The 21755-nt window shown below is 55.6% G+C and overlaps 1 protein-coding gene across 4 annotated transcripts; it reads right to left on the bottom strand.

The window, feature by feature from the left end:
* Positions 1–4440: 4440 nt before the first annotated feature.
* SHISA7 (shisa family member 7) lies at positions 4441–21657 on the bottom strand. 4 transcript variants are annotated; one of them, XR_010730552.1, is made up of 7 exons: positions 21526–21657; positions 16291–17012; positions 14837–14991; positions 13337–13402; positions 12673–12819; positions 7817–9250; positions 4441–6817 (listed from the first exon to the last, which is right to left on the bottom strand). XR_010730552.1 is itself a non-coding variant. In XM_066270995.1 (6 exons), exons 2-6 carry the CDS (start codon positions 16959–16961, stop codon positions 8598–8600), a joined length of 1692 nt encoding a protein of 563 aa, XP_066127092.1. In that variant the 5' UTR covers positions 16962–17012; positions 21526–21657; the 3' UTR covers positions 4441–8597. The 4 variants fall into 4 exon arrangements, 3 of the variants coding, with proteins under 3 accessions (XP_066127092.1, XP_066127094.1, XP_066127093.1); XM_066270995.1 differs by having other exon boundaries at positions 4441–9250; XM_066270997.1 differs by lacking the exon at positions 21526–21657 and adding an exon at positions 20264–20339 and having other exon boundaries at positions 4441–9250.
* Between the last annotated feature and the right edge of the window lie 98 nt (positions 21658–21755).

The raw sequence follows: 21755 nt of genomic DNA, 5'->3' as shown, positions 1-21755 counted from the left end.
CTGGGCATCCTTTTGAGGGTAAACGTCTCCATGTTTATTTCTGAGTCCACTCCCTGTGGTCGCTAGCAGGTCGTCTGCCCAGTGGTGGCCTTAATAATTTGCAAGCATGTTGCCTGCCCCATTCTGTGGCGATTAATTAAGAGGAACTACTTTCCCTCGTGCTGATGAGTAGAGGATAGAGCCGTCCCGTGGGATGGTCCAAGTGCGCCCTCTAGCGACAGACACACCATCTGAGAGACACATGTGGCTCTCATCTCGGCGGAAAACCCTGAAACGCCGGCAGGGACTTCGCATTGGAGAAAAACATCCTTGAAGGCACCAGGGTTTTCTTGAATGCTTGTGAGACCGGCAGGTGTAGCGCACGTTAACATTATGCAGAATATTAGCCCTGGCCAGTTGACTCAGTGGTAGAGTGTCAGCCGGGAATGTGGATGTCTCAGATTCAATTCCTGGTCCGGGCACACAGGAGAAGTGCCCATCTGCTTCTCCACCCCTTCCCCTCTTCTCTCTCTCTCTCTCTCTCTCTCTCTCTTTCTCTGTCTCTTTCTTCCCCTCCCACAGCCAAGGCTCCATTCAAGCAAAGTTGACCCTGGGTGCTGACGATGGCTTTATGGCCTCTGCCTCAGGCACTAGAATGGCTCCCATTGCAAAGGAGCAAGGGCACCAGATGGGAAGAGCATTGCCCCCTAGTGGGCTTGCTGGATGGATCCTGGTCAGGGCACATGTGGGAGGCTGTCTCTGCCTCCCCTCTCACTAAAAATAATAATAAAATAAAATAAAATAAATAAAAACATTACACAAATTAGTGCCCGATACTGGTGAGGGTAGAAGCAAATGGACGTTCTCACATGTGTGGGCTTGGCAGGGCTCTCAGGATTGTAAGCTGGTGTTGCGGAGCACAGTTTTCTTTATTTTATTTTTTTTAATTTTTTTTGGCAGAGACAAAGTCAGAGAGAGTGATAGGGACAGACAGAGAGGAAGGGAGGGAGATGAGAAGCATCAATTCTTTGTTGCGGCACCTGAGTTGTTCATTGATTGCTTTCTCATATGTGCCTTGACGGGGCGGGGCTACAGCAGACTGAGTGACCACTTGCTCAAGCCAGCGACCTTGGGCTCAAGCTGGTGAGCCTGTTCAAACCAGATGAGCCCTTGCTCAAGCTGGCAACCTCGGGGTTTCAAACCTGGGTCCCCTACATCCCAGTCTGATGCTCTATCCACTGTGCCATCGCCTGGTCAGGCAGAGAGCAAAGTTTTCAAAATGCCTCCGCCATGCCACCGGGACGGTCACCTCCTAGGTGCTCATTGTAGGGGAAACAAAGTGAGCGTGTCATGCGGTGTGCACCAAGATGTTCCTCAGAGGGCTGTGTATGGCAGTGTAGAAGGGGAGCAAATACCAAAGGCCTAGTGATGGGGACTGGAGTAACCATCACTCTTTGTATTCAGAGCGTGGACTACTCTAGAACCACCGGATATGAGAGCAAGTTTGTTGTCGAACTCACTGGTGTCTCAGAGACTCGAATGAAAGTGCTGGATCCTCTCTCCCTGACGATGTGTGTAAATACTCATTAGCAAGAGTAATGGCGACATTTGAAAAGGATCATTTGGCAAACACCGTCATAATCAGACTCAGGCAAGAGAAGCGACTCACGGAGGCTCAAAGCAGCAGGTGAAAGTTTGAAGAGGAACAAGAGAGCTACGTGTTGTCCGAGTATGTCCAGAGCACTTCCTAATTATGGACGGGAGGACGGCCCCTTCCTGATGCCCTCGCCAAGGCACAAAACTTCAACATGGACGTCATCACTGTTCGGTTCTTGACTCTGATCTTTATACTCTGGCTGTGTGAGAGAATGCCCTTGTTCTTCAAAATGTTTTTTTAGGGGTTCAGGGGTATGATGTATGTAACTTACTCTCAAATGTCTCAAAACAAAAACAAACAAACAAACAAAGACTTCTGTGGTAAGAAAACCATAAAGCCCTGTGATGAAAGGTTCACAACTGGTGAACCGGCAAAAGACCTACAGCACTTCTTGGACTTCTTCCTGGAACTGTTCTGCAAATTTGGAAACATTTCAAAATAAAAGGTTAAAAAGAAGTGGAAATAAAAGCACACGCATCCAACATCTGGTGTAGATTTCAAAAGTTGGCCAATCCGTCCCCGTCAAATGAAGAATAACAGGCCGGTCAGCTCAGTCAGCTAGAGCATTGTCCCAAGACTCCAAGTTTGTGTGTTTGACCCTGAATCAGGGCATACGTGGGAAGTGACCAATGAACGCGCAGCTTAAAGGGAACAACAGATGAAGGCTTCCCTCTCTCACACTGTCTCTCTTGCTTCCTTTCCCTGTCTCTTGCTCTAAAATAAATAAGTAAATAAATAAATAACAACAGCTGCCCTGAGACTGATCTATCCACACAGCGCAGTTTCAAATCCCACAAATGCTTCTGTCAGATCTCATCCTTGACTTGTCCAAGTGAGTATAGCCTATGTGGATCCGGCCGCTTTTTTCATGTCTGCCTGCCTGCCTGCCTGCCTGTCTGCCTTTTTCTTTTCTTTTCTTTTTTCTTTTCTTTTCTTTTCTTTCTCTCTCTCTCTCTCTCTTTCTTTTCTTTCTCTCTCTCTCTCTCTCTCTCTCTCTTTCTTTCTTGAGAGGAGGGGAGGCAGACAGACAGACTCCCCCATGCGCCTGGAGCAGGATCCACCCGGCATGCCTCCCAGGCATTGCTCTGTTGCAACCAGTGCCATTGTTTTATCGCCTGAGGTGAAGGCCATGGAGCACCTGGGGCCAGCTCGCTCTAATCAAGCCATGGCTGTGGGAGGAGAAGAGAGAGATAGAGAGGAAGGAGAGGGGGAAGGGTGGAGAAGCAGATGGACGCTTCTCCTGTGTGCTCTGACTGGGAATCAAACCCAGGACTTCCACACAGAGGCCGACACTCTGCTGCTGAGCCAACCTGCCAGGGCTAGGCTGCTTTTTTCTTGATTGAACACAGACAGAGTGGTTGACTGGCATGCAGAGGCCCCATTGAATGAAAAACACACATTTATGCCTCGGCATTGCAACTCAGAGTGGACATCAGTCACCCTACAAAAGAGAGGGTGGGATGCCAATCGTCCATCTCACGCTTGCTCCTGGGCATATGCCCAGTAAGGAGAAGGGCTGTCAAAGCCTTCACCATTTACATTTCAGCTTTATTATTATTTCATAAGAAAGTAAAAACAATTCAGAAATGCGCCTGACCAGGTGATGGCTCAGTGGATAGAGTGTTGGACTGGGATGCAGAGGACCCAATTTGAGACTCTGAGGTTGCCGGCTTGGGAGTAGGCTCATCTGGTTTGAGCAAGGCTCAAGGTTGCTGGCTTGAGCAAGGGGTCACTCGCTCTGATGTAGCCCCCTGGTCAAGGCACGTATGAGAAAGCAAACAGTGAACAACTAAGGTGTCGCAATGAAGAATTGATGCTTCTCATCTCTCTCCTTTCCTGTCTGTTTGTCCCTATCTATTACTCTCTCTGACTCTGTCTCTGTCACAAAAAAATTAAAAACGTCGCCTGACCTGTGGTGGCGCAGTGGATAAAGCGTCGACCTGGAATGCTGAGGTTGCCGGTTCAAAACCCTGCACTTGTCTGGTCAAGGCACATATGGGAGTTGATGCTTCCTGCTCCTTCCCCTTTTCTCTCTCTTTCACTCTCTCTCTCTCTCTCACTCTCTATCTCCTCTCTCTCCTCTCTAAAATGAATTTAAAAATAAAAAAGTCACTGGGGGTAGGCTCCAATCCCATATGACTGGTGTCCCTATAAAACAGGGAAGTTTGGGCACAGACAGATGGGGACAGAAGGAAGAAGACATGTAGAAGAACACCAGCCACTGCTAGCAAGCCATCAAAAGCTAGGACAAAAAGGCAGGAACAGATTTTCAGACTCAGAGGGAACCAGGCCCGTGACACCCTGACCTTGGACTTATAGCCTCCGGAATTGAGGGACAGTGTTTTCTGTGCTTAAGCTGCCCAGTGTGTAGTATTTTGTTACAGTAGCCCCAGAAAACTGATATGTTGCCCCACTAATAAAATCCCCCAGGTAATTCAAATATAAGGGGGTGCAAACAGAACCTGCCAGCAAGTGCTTAAGTGCTCAGAGGTAAGAGGCATTCTTGGGAAGAAACTGAGGACTTTTTTTTTGACAGAGACATAGAGAGAGGGTCAGATAGGGACAGACAGGAAGGGAGAGAGATGAGAAGCATCAATTCTTTGTTGTGGCACCTTAGTTGTTTATTGATTGCTTTCTCATATGTGCCTTGACTGGGGGGGGGCGCTACAGCAGAGCGAGTGACCCCTTGTTCAAGCCAGCGACCCGGGGCTTCAAGTCAGCGACCATGGGGTCATGTCTATGTTCCCACACTCAAGCCAGCGACCCTGCGCTTAAGCTGCCAACCTTGGGGTTTTGAACCTGGATCCTCCACGTTCCAGTCTGACAGTATCTACGGTGCCACCGCCGGGTCAGGCAGAAACTGAGAACTTAAGGCCCCTTCCACACACACCCCCATGCCTGACTTCTCCCTTGGTGAGGATGCAGGGAGGCAGCCCTGACCACCCAGGAGAACACTTAGGTGCCCGCCCCCACCGTGGCCACATGGGGAATCCCTACTGACCCACAAACACCCAGGTGAAAATCCCTCCCTTCCCAACAGTGACTTGGAGCTTGGGAATCAGGAAAAACATCTGTTTATTCCAAAAATACCAACTTGCAGCTCAGTGGGCTGTTCTCACCAAGAAACTGGTGGTGGGGGGGAAGAGTCTAATGTTGGGCTAGGGGTGGGTGAGGAGGGAGGCAGAGCTGGGGAGGGTCTTCTGGTCCAGAACTGTTTGTCTTCTTGTCTCTGCAGCGCCCCCCACTGCCCACTGTCAGAAGGGCAGGTGTGTGTGTGTGTGTTTATGGAGGAGGGAGACTCACATGGTGAGGTTGCAGCTCTGGGAACATCCGGGGGACTTGGCAGGACATGCCCACTTCCTCACCTCCTTGAGACCTCTCCCGCTATGGCTTATTTAAGATAAGAGGTCAAGGCCCCAGGGTCACAGGCTGACTCTGGCTGAGTGAGTGGGGGCCTGGAGGAGGGGAGGGGACACAACACCTGGAATCTAAGCCAGGAGAGAGTAAGTTGAGGGGGGGCCTACAAAAGCAGGACCTGGAGCCCCCCCCCAATTCCAGGGGCTGGAGAAAGCTGAGTGCTCTGTGTGTGTGTGTGGGGGTAAGCAGAGGTGGGGGGCAGTCTGGGAGGGGCAGGCGCTGAAGCTGGCTCCTCTGGGGGGGGGGAGTTGCAGTCTGCTGGAGGGGCACCGGGCAGGGGGAGGCCCTAGAAGGGGTTAGAGAAGCCCAGAAGAAGAGCGGTAAGTAAGCATAGCATTGAACACTAGGCCTACGCAGATAGGGCTGCCCCCTCTCCGTGTTCCCTCAGGATCTGTGGGGCCAAAGGTTTTGCAGGGATGAACTGAGGTGCCAGTATGTGGGGTAAGGGGAGACAGGAGGAGGGAATGGTCCAAAGGAGGGGGAGAGGTGCCCCCACCTCACCCTGGGGACTGGGGGAGGGGGCATGTAGCCCTTAAGAGTGGGGGGAATCGTTGCCCCCACAACATGGCTATGTACAAAGAGAATTGGGTGATAGCAAATTCGCGGAAGCCCTGGGGGGCTCCCTGGTGTGTGAGGGGAGAGATGAAGGACAGAATGCTGCTTCTCCGACTGTTGGGATGATGCAGAGCTCCACACCCCCGGACCCTCCATGCAGATGGCACCGGCAATGGCATGGCCCTCCAACTCTGCTGGTCCCAGGAGCAGGCCAGCGGAGGACAGGATTGAAGGCCCCAGGGATGTTAGCAGCTGTTGGCCTAGCCCACGGGAGCTCTGAGGAGTGTCAGACCCAAGCCAACACAGTGCTGCTTCAGGTAGAGGTCCAGGGAAGAGGGATTGGGCCAGGGGCAGTGAAGTTACCCAAGGACCGGAAAGCACCCACCTACACACACACACACACACACACACACACACTCTCTCTCTCTCTCTCTCTTTCTCTCTCTGGTGATGACAAGAGGTCTCCATGATAAGAGGTCTCCATCTTGACCCTGTCACCGATCAGAGACTTGGGCAAGAGCAATGAGTTAGGAGGGGCCTGGATGCTCTCACCAGAAGGGCCACAGGGGCCCTGGCCAAGGCCAAGTCTGTGGTGGGGTCAATGCAGGTGTCAGCTTACAACGGGAGCGAGGCAGTGAAACCATCAAGAAGGGCCACAGGAGGATGGTGTTTGTGCTGGGTTCCCTTAAGGGGAAAATGGTAGGTGCCATGTGACCCCCCAGAAGACAATTGAAACACAGTTGTCATGGTACTTGCTCCCAAGATGATGGATCCTGGAAGATAATACATGGTTGAAATGGATCCTGGGAAGTGATGACACTATTTTGGGTGTTGTGGATCCTAGATGATGTCATGGTTGTGGTGGATCCCAGCAGATGATGACACTATTGGGTGTCATGGGTCCTGGGGACACCATTGGTTCTCATGGATGCTGGGTGAGGGTGACACCATGTCTGAAGTATATATCCTGGGAGGTGATGACACCATAGCTAGGGTGGATCCTGGGGTGTGAAGACATTATGGTTGAAGTGGATCCTGCAAGTTGATGACACCACAAGTATCAGAGACTATGGGAAACAGTGGCATCATCAGTCCTAGTGGATCTTGGTAGAGGATGTTAGTATTGGCCACAGTGGATTCTGGAAGGTAATGAAATCATCGGACATGGTGAATTCTTGGAGATGGTGACATCATCAGCTGTGGTGAATCCTAGGGGATGATGAGACAATCGTGGTGTTGAATCTAGGAAGATGATGACACCATGGTTGTAGAGAATCATAGAAGATGGTGACACCATTGGCTATGGGGGAACCTTGGGAGAAGATGACCTATAGGGTCATGGTAAATCCTGGAAGAGGACGATACCATAGTTGTGGTGGGTCCGGGGAGGTGAAGACACCATAGGTCATGGGGAATACTGGAAAATGATGTCATCATTAGGCATGATTGGCATTGGACCCCAGATGCCATGACATCATGGGTGATGGGAGTCTATGGTGCTGAGGATGTTATCAGTAAGATCAATAGCAGGCAAACCCCACCCTCCCTGACACCAACAGGAGGCCAGGACTTTGTTGACAGAGGCCATGATGTCCCTAGTTATGGCAGAGAGGAGTGGCACTGGACTTTGGGACACCTATGAGTCTCTGACTCTAAGAGTCTGGTGGGCCAGGGCAGCCTCCTTGAGAGGAGAAGCCGGTCTGGGAGTGCTGTCCTCCAGGAATCACACAGGAGGTGACGTCACTGTGCAAGCGTGGGACCCAAGGCCCGACCTCTCTTTAGAGGGAGGGTCAATCTAGTGTAGATCATGTTGGGCATATTCCTGGGATCTGGGGGAAGGAGTGACCACACTACATTATGGTGGGACAAGGCAGAAACTGGTGACACCATCACAAGGGACAGCCCTCCAAAGTGGGCAGTGGCTCTGGTGATGACATCATAGCATGGGGGCAGACCCTCACGCAGGAGTGGGGGGGTCCTCATTGCAAACAACCTAGGACAGACCATCACCTCTGGGGAAACCTTTCTAGATGGGGCAGCCTCCCCAGTGATGTTACATCCTTCTGGTGACAGCTCAGGGCAGAGCACTTTCTTGTGGACTCCAGGCATGTCATGCCCTCTTATGAGGCGGCCGCAGCAGAGAGGTGTCGCATGACATCCTCTTAGAGAAGGCAGAATCTGGTGGCGCCATCACAGAAGGACTCTCACCTCTGGTGACGCACCCTCTGGAAGAGGCACAGTCCCTCCCCCATGATGTCATAGGGCAAGGCACCTTCTCTGGTGATGGCACCGCAGGAAGGAGGGGGCGTCCCTGTGATGATGTCATGGAAAGAAGGCCTTATGTCTAGCGAGACACACTTGGGGAGGTGTTCTCCCCTGGAATGTGTACCAGCAAGATGGCTTTGTAGTGATGACATCATAGAAAGAGGCATCTTCTCCAGAGGAAAGGATTTTCCTGGTAATGATGTCAAACGAGGCTTCTGGTGCCAAAGTTGATGTCAAAAGGGCAAGACTTGTTTCCACAGTGACCTCACAGGAAGGAATATTTTCTCTAGCATGACGTCATAGAACAAGGCATTGTCTCTGCTATGACGTCACAAGAAGGAAGTCTTTGTGATGATGTCATGGATGGCCTCAGGGGTAGGCCCATCATTCTTCTATGATGACCCCTTGAAAACGTTTGGTCCCAGTGTGGACATTGTGGCCAGTGATAATCTCACAGGCAGGCCTCTTCCTCTGTGATGACGTCATGGGAAGGAGGCCTGGCCTCAAACAGTGACATAGGAGGAGGGATTGTATGTATCTGCTGTGACATTCTAAAAGGAGGCCCTTATCTCCGGTGACAATTTCATTCAAAGCAGTGTCTTCGGAGGCAGCCCGCCGCCCTGACCACGGAGGGTCCTGCGCCCTGGAGTATGTGTGTGTGTGTGGGGATCCAGGCCGAAATGGGGGCCCGCGAGGTGGCAGCCCCAACGCCCCGAGCCTGGCCTCAGACAGTCACCTCGTTCTTGCTGGCAGTGCGCAGGTGTTGGGGCAGGTGATGGCCGGGGATGAACTGCAGCTGCTCCAGAGTGCCCTGGCGCTGGAAGGGCGGCCGGTGGACCAGCGTGCCCCCGCCCCCGCCGGCGTCCGCCAGCCAGGCGGGCTGCGGAGAGCCGTGCAGGCCGTGGTGGTGGTGGTGCGCGTGCAGGCCAGGCGTCGGTGGCAGCCCATGCAGCGGCGTGGGGGGTCCCCCGGGCCCCACCAGCAGGTTGGAGTGGGAGGCAGCCAGGCCGGCGGCGGCGCGGGAGGCGGGATCCGGGGGCAGCGCCGGGCTGCGCGGGGGCGACAGCAGGTGCTCCCGACTCTGGCGCAGGGCCTCGGGCGACGACAACAGCAGGTGCTCCTGCGACACTAGGCGCGCGCGCGGCAGCGTGAACTCGTAGCGCGAGCGTCCCGAGTCGCCGAGCAGGTGCTCCTGGGACATGACCCGTCGTGGGTTGGGCGCGGGCGCCAGGCCCAGCTCCTCGGGGCTGCCCCAGCCGTCCAGGCGGTAGCCACCCCCGGTGCCGGGCCGCCGCAGTGTGTGCAGGGGCAGCGTCCCGCGGGGCATCTCCCCCAGGTGCCACCGCTTCAGGTAGGCCTCGTCCAGGTCCTTCTCGGCTGGGGAGCAGGTGACAAGGCACAGAGGTCAGTCCCAGCCAGCCCAGACCCGTCCCCTTCCCCTGGCTTCCCACGCTGAACCCATCCCCCCACGGGGACTCCTGTATCACCCAGAACACTCTAGCCCAGGGGTCCCCAAACTTTTTACACTGTCCCTCAGACCGTTGGAGGACTGGACTATAAAAAAAAAACAACTATGAACAAATCCCTAGGCACACTGCACATATCTTATTTTAAAATAAAAAAACAAAACGGGGCCCTGGCCGGTTGGCTCAGCGGTAGAGCGTCGGCCTGGCGTGCGGGGGACCCGGGTTCGATTCCCAGCCAGGGCACACAGGAGAAGCGCCCATTTGCTTCTCCACCCCCACCCCCTCCTTCCTCTCTGTCTCTCTCTTCCCCTCCTGCAGCCAAGGCTCCATTGGAGCAAAGATAGCCCGGGCGCTGGGGATGGCTCCTTGGCCTCTGCCCCAGGCGCTAGAGTGGCTCTGGTCTCGGCAGAGCGACGCCCCGGAGGGGCAGAGCATTACCCCCTGGTGGGCAGAGCGTTGCCCCCTGGTGGGCGTGCCCGGTGGATCCCGGACGGGCGCATGCAGGAATCTGTCTGGCTGTCTCTCCCCGTTTCCAGCTTCAGAAAAATACAAAAAAAAAAAAAGGGAACAAATACAATATTTAAAATAAAGATCAAGTAAATTTAAATCAACAAACTGACCAGTATTTCAATGGGAACTATGGGCCTGCTTTTGGCTAATGGGATGGTCAATGTCTGGTTCCATATTTGTCACTGCTAGCGTAACAAGTGATATGACGCACTTCTGGAGCTGGGAGGCGTGCGTCCCATGTCACTGGAAGTAGTACTGTACCTGAGCGACGCCACACTTTGCAGTGCTCACGCTATATCCACTGCGCCACCGCCTGGTCAGGCCCAGTGCTTGTTTTTGAGGAAGTATCTCCCCTTCCTTTTCATCCTGTAGCAGTGTTTTTCAAACTTGGAGATGTGGCCCCTACGTGGGTTGTGAAGTCAGTTTTCTGGGTCACGATAGGCATTTTGAAAAAAATGAAGCTAGGCCTGAGCAGGTGGTGGCACAGTGGATACAGCTTTGGAATGGGACACTGAGTACCCAGGTTCAAAACCCCGAGGTCGCTAGCTTGAGCATGGGCTCATCCGGCTTGAGCGTAGGGTCACTGGCTTGAGCCAAAGGTTGCTGGCTTGAGCAATGGGTCACTTGCTCTGCTATAGCCACTCCCCACCCCCGTCAAGGCACACATGAGAAAGCAATCCAACAAATAACTAAGGAGCCACAATGAAGAATTGACACTTCTCATTTCTCTCCCTTCCTGTCTGTCTGTCCCTCTCGCTGTCTGTCACACACACACACACAAAGAAAAAAAAGAAGCAGTATAGAAAATTCTTTTTTTTTTTTTTTTTTTGTATTTTTCTGAAGTTGGAAATGGGGAGGCAGTCAGACAGACTCCCACATGAGCCCAACCGGGATCCACCTGGCACGCCCACCAGGGGGCGATGCTCTGCCCATCTGGGGCGTTGCTTTGTTGCAACCAGAGCCATTCTAGTGCCTGAGGCAGAGGCCATGGAGCCATCCTCAGTGCCTGGGCCAACTTTGCTCCAATAGAGCCTTGACTACGGGAGGGGAAGAGAGAGACAGAGAGGGGGAGGGGTGGAGAAGCAGATGGGTGCTTCTCCTGTGTGCCCTGGCCGGGAATTGAACCTGGGACTCCTGCACGCCAGGCCGACACTCTACCACTGAGCCAACTGGCCAGGGCCTTAGAAAATTCTAATTATCAGAAGGCATCCCCATAATAAGGGAATATGGTGAGTACTGGTTCATACATTTTTTTCAGTTGTGTGTATTACTGAAATATTAGTGGATGAAGTGACTTAATCTCTGGGATGTGTTTAAAAACAATTCACCAGGCCCTGGCCAGTTGGCTCAGAGGTAGAACGTCAGCATGATGTATGAAAGTCCTGAGTTTGATTCCCAGTCAGAGCACAGGAGAACTAACCTCTACACCTTCCACCACCTCTCTCTCTTCACCTCCCACAACCATGGCTCAAATGATCAAGTTGGCTCTGGGCACTGAGTATGGCTCTATGGCCTGCCTCAGGTGCCAAAATGTCTCAGTTGCCAAGCAACAGAGCAGCGGCCCCATATGGGCAGAACATCAGCCCCAGAAGGGGTTGCCGGGTGGATCCTGGTTGAGACATATGCAGGAGTCTGTCTCTTCACCTCCCTGTCTCTCGATATATAATAATGCACCAAAAGATGGGATGGAGGGAGGAAAGATTAACAAAATCTTGCTCATTGTTAACACTGGATGATAGGAACATGGGGGTTCATTGGACACTTTTCTTTTTCTTGGGTATGTTTGAAAATGCCTTCTTTTATAAAGAGAATTTTAATAAAAATTTACTTGAGCCAGAGGATATAATTGGAAGTAAGATATCAACAGATTGTGATAAATGCTTTCAAAAATGTTCTAATAACAAGTTCCAAAGCTTTCCTGTACTTAAGAATGTACAAATATTGCCTGACCATGCGGTGGCACAGTGACCTGAACATTGACCTGGGATGCTGAGGTTCAAGGTTCAAAACCCCGAGGTTGCCAGCTTGAACCTGGGATCATCGACATGACACCATGGTCGCTGGCTTGAGCCCACGGTTGCTGGCTTGAGCAAGGGGTCACTCGCTCTGCTGTAGCCCCCTGGGGTCAGGGCACATATGAGAAAGCAATCAACAACTAAGGTGCCACAACGAAGAATTGATGCTTCTCATCTCTCTTCCTTCCTGGGTTTTTTTTTTTTTTTTTTTTTTTTTTTTTTTTTTGTATTTTTCTGAAGCTGGAAACCGGGAGAGACAGTCAGACAGACTCCCGCATGCCCACCAGGGGGCGATGCTCTGCCCCTCCGGGGCGTCACTCTGCCGAGACCAGAGCCACTCTAGCGCCTGGGGCAGAGGCCAAGGAGCCATCCCCAGCGCCTGGGCCATCTCTGCTCCAATGGAGCCTTGGCTGCAGGAGGGGAAGAGAGAGACAGAGAGGAAGGAGGGGGAGGGGGTGGAGAAGCAATTGGGCACTTCTCCTATGTGCCCTGGCCGGGAATCGAACCCGGGTCCCCCCGCACGCCAGGCCGACGCTCTACCGCTGAGCCAACCGGCCAGGGCTCTCCCTTCCTGTTTGTTTATGCCTCTCTCTCTCTCTCTTTCTCTCTCTCTCTCTCTCTCTCTCTCTCTCACACACACACACACACACACACACACACACACATTACTTCATGTAATACTGGAACAGACCTAAGGGAGCCTCTAAACCTCTCGAGGTTTGTTGGGCCACTGTCCACGGTCTTGAACCTATAGGCCTAGCCCTGACCCCGCCCTTTCGCTCCGGCTCCTCCCCCTCCGGGGACTCACCCAGCCTCTTGAGGGAGGAGTAGCGGTTGAGTTCGGATTTCACAGCAGCCTCGTAGGACGGGGGCAGATGCGAAAGGTTGTGGAAGGACCGCGAGCAGGATAGCGTGGAGTAATGCAAGGAGGGGCTGGGTGGGGCGACTCTCCAGTCTGCCGGCAGAGGGCGCAGCTAGGGTGAGTCCGGCCCCTCCCTCCTTGAGACCCAGGAGTTCCCGTTTCCACAGCCTCCCTCAGACCCAGACTTCCAGACCTCAGCCCCTTTGGGGAATTAGAAATCTGGGATTCTAGCCCTTCAAATTCCCGTTGTCCAGGTGTCCCCTGACCCCCACCGCGATGTCAGGAGGCAGGCTCTTTGCTGGAGGAGGAGGAGGACTTGTCACAGGAGAGGGCAACTGGCCCTTGCTCAGCACAAGCTGGGTGCTGTGCCCCAGGCTGGGGAGGGGAGTAGACTCCTGTATCTCCCCACCAACACGGGTGGGAGAGAGACTTGACCACGTCCAGTGGGCAAACTGGGAAACCGAGGTTCACTTTGTTAACTGGCTACACTGTGAGGACAGGCTCACAGGGTCTCCCACCTGCTCTGTCCCAGGCACTAGGCTTGGGCTCCATCAAGAGGGGGTTAGGAAAGGAGCCCTGTCATCCCCACCAGCCCAGCCCTAGTCCGTACCCAGAGTGGTGCCATGGTGCTTGGGGCTGTTGACATTGAGGTGCAGGTAGTTGTGGTGCAGGTTGTCTGTAGGGACCAAGAAGGGAGGTGGCGTCACCACCATCTCCTGCTCCCCAGTGAGCGCTGCTGTCTCGGTCTCTTAGAAGGCTCCCCCGCTTACATCCACTTGGTCCCCAGCTCTGGAATCTTGACCCTGACCTGCTTCTCCCTCCTGGATCATCAAACCAGCTTTCTGGCCATTGGCCAGCCGTGTCCAAGATCAGCCCCACCATGGTAGTCTGATACCCACAGCTGCCCTGGCCCCTCTGCTGGTCGGCACTCTTCCCATGTTCTGTCATCACCCTCACTCACCCCAGGGACAGTTGAAGCCAGCAGTGGCATTTGAAGCCTGTGCAACTTGGTCCGAGCTGACATCTCCCACCCCTCCTCTCAAGCCACACTTCTCCATGGTGCCTGACTGAACCTAACTCAGTCCTGCCACAGGGCCTTTGCACATGCTGTTCTTGCTGCCTTGAATCCCTGCCTTTGCTCCCCCTCCCACCCTGCACCTTTGCCTGAAGAACTCCTACTTGCCTCTCAAAATCCATCTCAAATGTCTCTTTCTTACTGCTTCTCAAAACCAGTTCAGGCCTGTCCTTCACGGCCTGGACTATCATCCCAGCCTCTCCCCTTCAAGAAGGATATAGTGCCCCCATCTATTTCTGACTTTGCTCTAAACTCCTCTGTGGCTCCCCATGGCCCTCAGGACCAAGGTAGGGCTCCTCAGTTCAGCCTGGCACTCAAAGTGTCTGTCCACCCTCTCCCTGGCCTCCCTAGCTTGGCTCCGGCCACCCAGAGCTCCCCCATTCTGAGTGACTGCCCTCACCCTGCAGGCCACTGCTCAAGCTGTATTTCCTGGGGGAGTCTTCCTCTTCCCATCAGACAAGACCCTTTCAGCCAGTCCCAATCAAGAGTGCTTGACGCACTCACCGTGAAATACAAGAATAACAACAAGAACTCACGTTTATGCAGTGTGTTTCCTGGGCCAGGCATGGCTCTGAGCATGCTGCTCATTTGTTCATTGGGTCTTCAGAACAGCCCCAGCAGGGGGCTACCCTATGCTTGTCATCTTATGAATGAGGACAAGAGCTGGCCCCAGGACACACGGGTGCAGAGTCAGGGTGCCAACCCTAGGCGGTCTGCCCTCCCCCCCAAGTTCTAATTCAATAGTTAGGTGTGTCCTGATGTGTCGTTGACTGTTGGGTGGTCTGACGTGGGGTTTGTTATTTGCACACTGGACCCAAGAATGTCTAAACCTAAGTCACCGTGGCGTCCACAGCGCCCACCCGCGGGGTCCACGGGAACTAGGGGGGGAAGGGGTTTTCTCACTGCAGAGACTGGGAGGCTGCGGTTGGGGGCGGGGTAGGGCAGTCAGAGGTGGAGCCACCTGGATAGGGCGGGGCTACAAGGATGAGGGGGCGTGGTCAGAGGCGGCCGCCACCGTTCCCGGGTTCCACTTACCGAGGTTGGAGGACTTCATGGTGCTGTAGAGGTTCTTGGGTGTCCTCGGAGTCATACTATCCGGACCCCCGATCCCCGCGGACAAGGAGCTGCTTCGTGCCCGGTCCGGGCGGGTTGCAGGTCCTGCCTGATGCCTCAATATGTCCACCAGAGCCCTAAAGGTGGCAGAGGGATGGTCAGACGTGGCTTGAGGACCGGAGTGGAGGGAGGGACGGAGGGCCCAGCCTTCTTCCCCCTTTCTATTCTCACCTTAGGGGTAATCTGTTAACTCAGCTCAGCTGGGCTTCTCGCCTTTGGCCACGCCCCTCGCTGTCCACCCAAAGGTTCCTGGGACCACACTTCCTGCTTCCCAATTCATTCGGACCCTACCTACACCGTCCACCCTGCGGTCCCGCCCCACCCTGACTTGGGTGGAGCTCCATCCTGTTTCTTCTGCAGCCTCCCCGCCCCAGGGATAAAGGGTGCCCCATTCACCCCCAATTTTAGAGTCACCCTTGACTTTTTTCCTTTTCTTCACGTTCCTCAGCAACCTTGCAGATTCGACCACCAAGATATATCCCTAACCTGGTCACTCCTCACCACCCCCGCTCTCTCTCACTGGATCCTCGCTACGGTCTCCTAAGCAGTCTCTGGCCCCTTGCAACCTTGTCTCCTGGTGTAGCCTGAGTTCAGGACCCCTCCAGACGGTTCCCCATTACTCTCTAGCTGTATGGGCTCCTTCGCTGTCTTGCAAACACCCCGCCACAGGACCTTTGCAATGACTGTTCTGTCTGGAATGCCATTCCCACAGATATCTGCTTGGTTTGCCCCCTTCCTTCAAGTCTGCTCAGAGAGGCCTTTCCTGGCCACTTCATATAAAACAACAGCACCCCTGCCCTGACTCTTTAGGCTGCTCTATTTTCTTCGCACCTTTTTATCAATATCTAATGGTATATCGCATCTTTGTTGCTTGCTTACTATCTCCACCACTAACTTTTTCTTTTTTGGCCACTAACTTTTATGATAACAGCAGCCAACATTTTTTGAGGGCTTACCGTGTGCCAGGACGTGACATGAATCAACCCAGTTCATCTTTATTACAGTCCAAATGAGTGGGGAACATTTATTAGCCCCATGGTACAAATGAGAAAACAGAGGCACAAACAGGTTAAGCAAATTGCCCCGGGGTCACAGAGCCCACAGGCAGTGGACCTGGGATGGGATTGTGTTTTGTTTACTCCTGTATGCCCAGCTCCTGGCCCACAGAAAGTGCTCAAGAAGTATTTGTTGGATGAACGAGGCGTGAGCCTCCCCAACACTCAACAGCCAGGCGTTCCCAGGCTCTTGTGGTGGCTGCCTCCTTGGTCTCTGACAACACCCCAATCCCTGTAGTCTGCCCTCCCCGAGGATAACGCCTTCCAATTGCCCAGGCCCGCCCGCAGGCTCCCTACCCTCCTGCCAGAGCGCGCACACACCTGGGCACGTTGATATCCCGGTGCGCCCTGGGCGCACGGGACGCCTTGCTGAAGGCCACTTTGGCTCCGACGCCTACGGCCAGGGCGAAGCTGATGACCCCGCACACTACGTAGGCCGTGCTGCCCCCGGGGCCCTCGCCCCCACGCACCCCGGAGCCCCCTGCCCGGCCCCCTTCCAGCCACCCGGCCTGGCCGGGCCCGGGCCCCCCGCCCGCACCCCCGGTGCCCCCGGCCAGCGGCGGCGGCGTGGTGGCCCAGCGCGGCGTGTCGTAGTTGGAACAGGAGGCCTGCGCCAGGCGCATGTGGCGGTGCTCGCAGCAGAAGCGGTAGTGGCAGGTGCCGCAGCAGAAGCGGTAGGAGCCGGTGCTGCAGTTGAAGGTGGCGTCGTACTGGCCCATGACGTCGTAGTAGCCGTGGCAGAGCTCCGCCGGAGGGGGCGCCCGAGCAGCCGCGCCCGTCCCGCTCGAGGGGCTGGTCCTGGTGCCGTTGGAGCCCGGGCCCACTGCGTCCCCGCCACCCGTGAGGACCCCGGTTAGGCGCCGCAGGTGCGCCAGCAGGCCCGGAAGCCGGCCTGGGGGCTCCGCGCTCGTAGCGTTGGACGGGCGCGCCTCAGCGTGGCTGGCCGTCGAGGCCAGGAGCAGGAGGGTCCCGAGGAGCTGGAGGGCCGGCATGGGGCACGCAGGAGGTCGGACGGGGCCGCCAGGCTGAATGGAGGACCTAGGCTGGAGCGGAGGGTGGGAGAGAGATGTTTAGAGGTGAGGAAATGTGGAGACAGGTAGCTAGAGAGGATGAGGAAGGGAGGCGAGGGCAGGTAGAGGGATGGAGACAGAAAGGATGGGGAGGGGGTAAGAGGCATGGCCCCAACGTTGTCGGCCCCACGGGGCAGCCGAAACAGGGAGCGAGGGAAACACGCCTAAACCGGACCGGAATAGAACAGAATGACAAAGGACAACGGTGGACGGAAAGGATCAAAGGAAGTGCTGGATGGAGAGAAAAGACTGGGAAGGAGACATCAGAGAGGTGGACAAAAAAACAGGACCAATGTGACAAAGGGAGAAGGAACTGTGGAAGTGGGTGGTGGAGAGGAAGAGGTGAGATGGGGGGAGAGAGAGGAAGATGGGGAGATTGGGAGGGGAGAGGTCAGGGCCATGCGAACAGGAGGGTGGGACAGGTTAGCGGGGACAGGAGAAAGGGGTGTGGGTGTGGGGAGGAAAGGCAGAGAGAGACTGAAGTTGGGAATCTGTAGACCAGGCTGGTAGGGAGTTCAAGGTTCTCAACCTCAGCACTGCTGAGTTTTGGGGACCGATGTTTAGCAGCATCCACAAGGCAGGTGCATTAGCCTTCTCTCCCAAAGTCGTGACAGCATAAGATGCCTCCAGGCACTGCCGGATGGCTCCTGGGGCACAGTTGCCCTTGTTGAGAACCACTGGCTTAGACTCTTACGGTCCTCATTTCCCCCCAAACGCTGATTTCTTTCCCTTATCTAGATCTAGGGACTTCAAACCTCAGTATCTGTGTAAGTGTGTGTGTGTGTCTGTCTGTCTGTCTCTCTCACACACAAACTTCAAACGAGGGCACCAAAGTTCCAACAGGTCCCCTCATTCACCTGAGCCCCACAGTCCCCAAGCAGTGGAGTGGGACTTGAAACTCAGGCCTCAGGGTAGCGCCACTCACAAAACATGGATGACTTAATCCCACACAGGGAAACACTTGGTGCGCGTGCACACGCGCGCACACACACACACCCCTCCCAACAGTGGCACATGCACACAGCAGTGTGGATTCTCTCTTTTTTGTGTGCGTATTTTTCTGAAGTGAGAGGCCGGACGGCAGACAGACAGACTTCCACATGTGCCTGACCAGGATCCACCTGACATGCCCACTAGGGGGCGATGCTCTGTCCATCTGGGGCATTTCTCTGCCTTAACTGGAGCCATTCTAGCACAGAGAGGGGGGGAGAGGGAAGAAGCAGGTGGGCGCTTCTGTGTGCCCTGGTCAGGAATCAAACCCAGGACTTCCATACACAGGGCCAACGCTCTACCATTGAGCCAGCCAGCCAGGGCTTAGCAGTGTAGATTCTTTCATTCATCTCTGGCTGAAACCAAGAGGGGCTATCCTTTCTAAGGTGTGCCAATGGGTGGCATCCATCTGTGGAAAGGGGCACCCTTTTCAGACTCACACAAGGGTGCCATCTGCCTGCCGAACCATTGGTGCTGGGGAGCAGTACAGGGCCAGGGGTGTTTGCCTCATTGGCACAGACACGCCCCTGCCATGTTTGATCAAGTGTGCATGGCCAATCCTTGTTCTGTGCCAAGTCTTTCCTGGGCTCTGGATACAAATTCTCCCTCTGCTGATAGAGTTCCATTGTCCCCTCCAACTGCACACATATGCACACACACACCCAGGGAGACACAACTCCCAGCCATTCCCAGTTCTGGGGGGGGAGCAGTGGCGCACATCCTTTCAAACCTAGCAACACACCAGTCACAACAGACAGACACACACACACACACACGCGCGCGCGCGCGCGCGCTCAGCCTCTCTAGGGATGAAGAAACCCACAGCTTCCTGCTCCTGCCTCACATTTTCCAATGCAATGCAGGGCAGCACCTACTGGCGGGAAGGGGACACACACCTAGGGACAAAGTGGCCCATCCAGACACAAGGCTATAGGGGCACAAATTTGTCCCTTAGCTCACACAAAACTAAGCAGACACACAAGAGAACGTACACACACAACACAGAGCACAGGACACCCACAATGTATGTCACGGATGCAACACTGAAGGACACCCAGGGCCATCCTGATGGTCTACCTGGAGCCCCTTCACAGCACACACATACACAGCTCCACGCGGACACGCAGCCAGGCACATCTGCCTGTTTCAGCCCGGATGGGCACAAGAGACCCAAACATGATCTCAGACATCGTGACACATTTGGATCACACACAGCTCAAGAACACGGGCAAGGACCTGCCCAAGCTGGCTGCATATGAACACACAGCTGCACACATGACAGCCCCCAGTCACGCAACCTTGTGGGCGCAAACATACCCTCACCCAGTGGTGGAGATTCTGGGAGTAGGAATGTGACAACCCCCTCTACACACACACACACACACACACACACAGTCACACCCTGGCCCCCACCCTCGTTCACTCACACAGAGACACTTTTCTCCTCCACAGGTGGAAAAGAAGGGGGCCCCTGAGCCCCCCTCTCCTCATTCTCCTCACCTTGAATGCCCAGCAGCTCTGGACCAAGGTCTGGCTGTAGGTGCCCTAAACCCCCTCAGCCCTAAGAGACACAGGTGTGTGGACAGAGAACAAGGAAGCCAGCTGGAGGGAGGGGTCCCCCAATAGGTCCCACTGGGTGGGTCCTCGTTCTTCTGGAGAACCCCCTGCCCCACCTGCCACCCCGCACAGCACTTGGCCCCAACTTCCGGCCCTTAGCCCCTTCCTGACCCTGCCGGCTGGAGGTGGGAGCCGCGGCTAGGTGGGGCTAGGTGAGCTGACTCCGGAGTAGCCCCGAAGCAGCAGAGATGGAGAGGGAGGGAGCAGGACCCGGGGAGGAGGACAGAGAGGGCCAGACAGGGGGCCAGAGATCCACAGCGGGATAGAAACCCAGAAAAACAGTCAAAGCCCTTGCGCCAGAGAGCTGGGGGCTGGAGGGGGGGGGGTTCCGCATGTGGCGGCGGAGGGGAACTGAGGGTCGCGGTGGGTGGCGGGCGGGGGCCGAGCGCACCAGGGCCGAACGCAGAGAGAGGCGCCCGTGAATATCGGGGGGGGGGAGTGAGGGTGGATTTGGGGCAGGGAGGTGGAAAGCCAGGAAGAGTAGGCGGGGATCTGGGTTCAAGAGGAGGTGGACCAGCAGGTGGGAGAAAGTGGAAGGTGAAACGGAGGGGTGGGTAGGGGGAGCGGTGGGCTGGAGGATCCGGCGTTGCCTCTCCCACCCACCCCCCAACTCCCACCTCGCTGCCCCGAAGGCGAGGACTCTGAGGTAGAGACGTGAACTCTCCCCCGACGCCGCACTCGGGCGGAGTGGAGGGGGAGACCCGGTCCCTGCGGCCCCTCTCCGTCGGCCCCCCAGGTCCCTAGGCCTTGCTATCGCTTGTCGCCCTGTGCGTCCCTCCTCTCCGGTCCGGTCTCTCTCGTCGACTAACGGGATGTGTCCTTGGGTCTTGATCTTTGTCGGTGTTTCTACGCGTCTCTCTCCTCGCATATCTGCGTCTGTCCCACGTCTCTGTCTCTCGCTGCCCCCTTCCCTGAGCCTCAGTTTTCCGGGTGCCACCATTCCCCCTCCCTTCCCTCTGCTCCTCTCCGTCTGACTGTCTGTCTGTCCTGCCTCTCTGGGTCTCCCAAAATCCCCATCGCTGTCCCCCTGTGATTCTGTTTATTTTCCCAGGTTTTCTGTCTAAAGATCTGTCTTTCTGAGTGTCTCTGTGTCTTCCCCAACTCCGGACCCCCAATCTCCCTCCTGGACCACCTCTTCTCTCTTCTCTCTCTCTTCTCTCTCTCTCTCTCTCTCTGCCCGGTTTGGAGGAGCGGAAAGGGGGGGCGCTGCGGCGGGAGCTGTGTTCCCAGCACAAAATAGACTCCTGTTGCCATGGCGACGCGAGCGCGGCCTCGGAGACGCGAAGCTTCAGGCTGGGGGGTTGAGGAGAGGGGACACCTGGATCCGGAAGGCGGGGGCCGGGGGCGCAGACGCCTGGTTCCAGGGGTTCCTGGAGGAGGGAGACTGGGTCTCCTAGATCCCTGGGGAAAAGGGGCACTGGGTGCTCTGACGCTGGGGTTCCAGCCTTCTGCGAGGGGGTCTGGGGTCCCGAGTTGGGGAACACTGGTTCCCCAGTGGGGGTGGGCTGGCGGTGAGCTCTGACGCCTGGGTTCTTGGAGGACTCAAGGGTGGCCTTCTCCGGTCCCCAAGGTTGGGGGTGGGGTGCGGAACAAGGACTGCGAATCTCTCCTGGGACTAAGGAGACTTGACAGGTAAGGGGGTCCGTCAATTCCCGACTCCCAGATTTCCAAGGAGCTGCAGAATTCTGGGAGCCCCACCATGTGGTCCCCCCCCCCCGACTCCTGCATCTCAGGAGCACAGGGACCCCTCTTGGATGAAGCCGTCTGTCCTTCCTATCCGTTCATTCACCCACCTGCCTATCTCCTTCCTTCCTCCCTCCCTTCCCCAGGTCCCCCGTGCCTCAGTTTCCCCCTCCGCACCTGGTGCTGTTGCGCTCACCTCACTTTCCGAATGCGGGACCCTTGGGGATTCTGGGGTGGCGGCAGCGTGGGGGGGCCGGTCGGGGGAGGCAGAGCGAGCGCGTGTCTGCAGCCGGCTGGGCTGGGCGTGCGTGCGCCCGTGGGGGTGGGGGCGGCCAGCAGCGCGCGGGGCGACCCTGCCGGCAGCTCTGTTCGGTGCAGATGTGATCACGCCAACCCTCGCCTTTGCTTCGCGCGCGGGCTGGGGCT

The sequence above is a fragment of the Saccopteryx bilineata genome, chromosome 3 (assembly GCF_036850765.1).
Source record: "Saccopteryx bilineata isolate mSacBil1 chromosome 3, mSacBil1_pri_phased_curated, whole genome shotgun sequence".
NCBI lineage: Eukaryota > Metazoa > Chordata > Mammalia > Chiroptera > Emballonuridae > Saccopteryx > Saccopteryx bilineata.
This window is presented reverse-complemented; position numbering and strand designations above follow the sequence as displayed.

Coding starts and splice junctions, on each gene's coding strand:
- SHISA7 (XM_066270995.1), bottom strand. CDS start 16,961: ATGCCGGCCCTCCAGCTCCTCGGGACCCTCCTGCTCCTGGCCTCGACG. Junction 13,403..14,836: donor CATGAAGTCCTCCAACCTCG/GTAAGTGGAACC, acceptor TGGTCCCTACAG/ACAACCTGCACCACAACTAC. Junction 12,820..13,336: donor GCACCATGGCACCACTCTGG/GTACGGACTAGG, acceptor CTCTGCCGGCAG/ACTGGAGAGTCGCCCCACCC.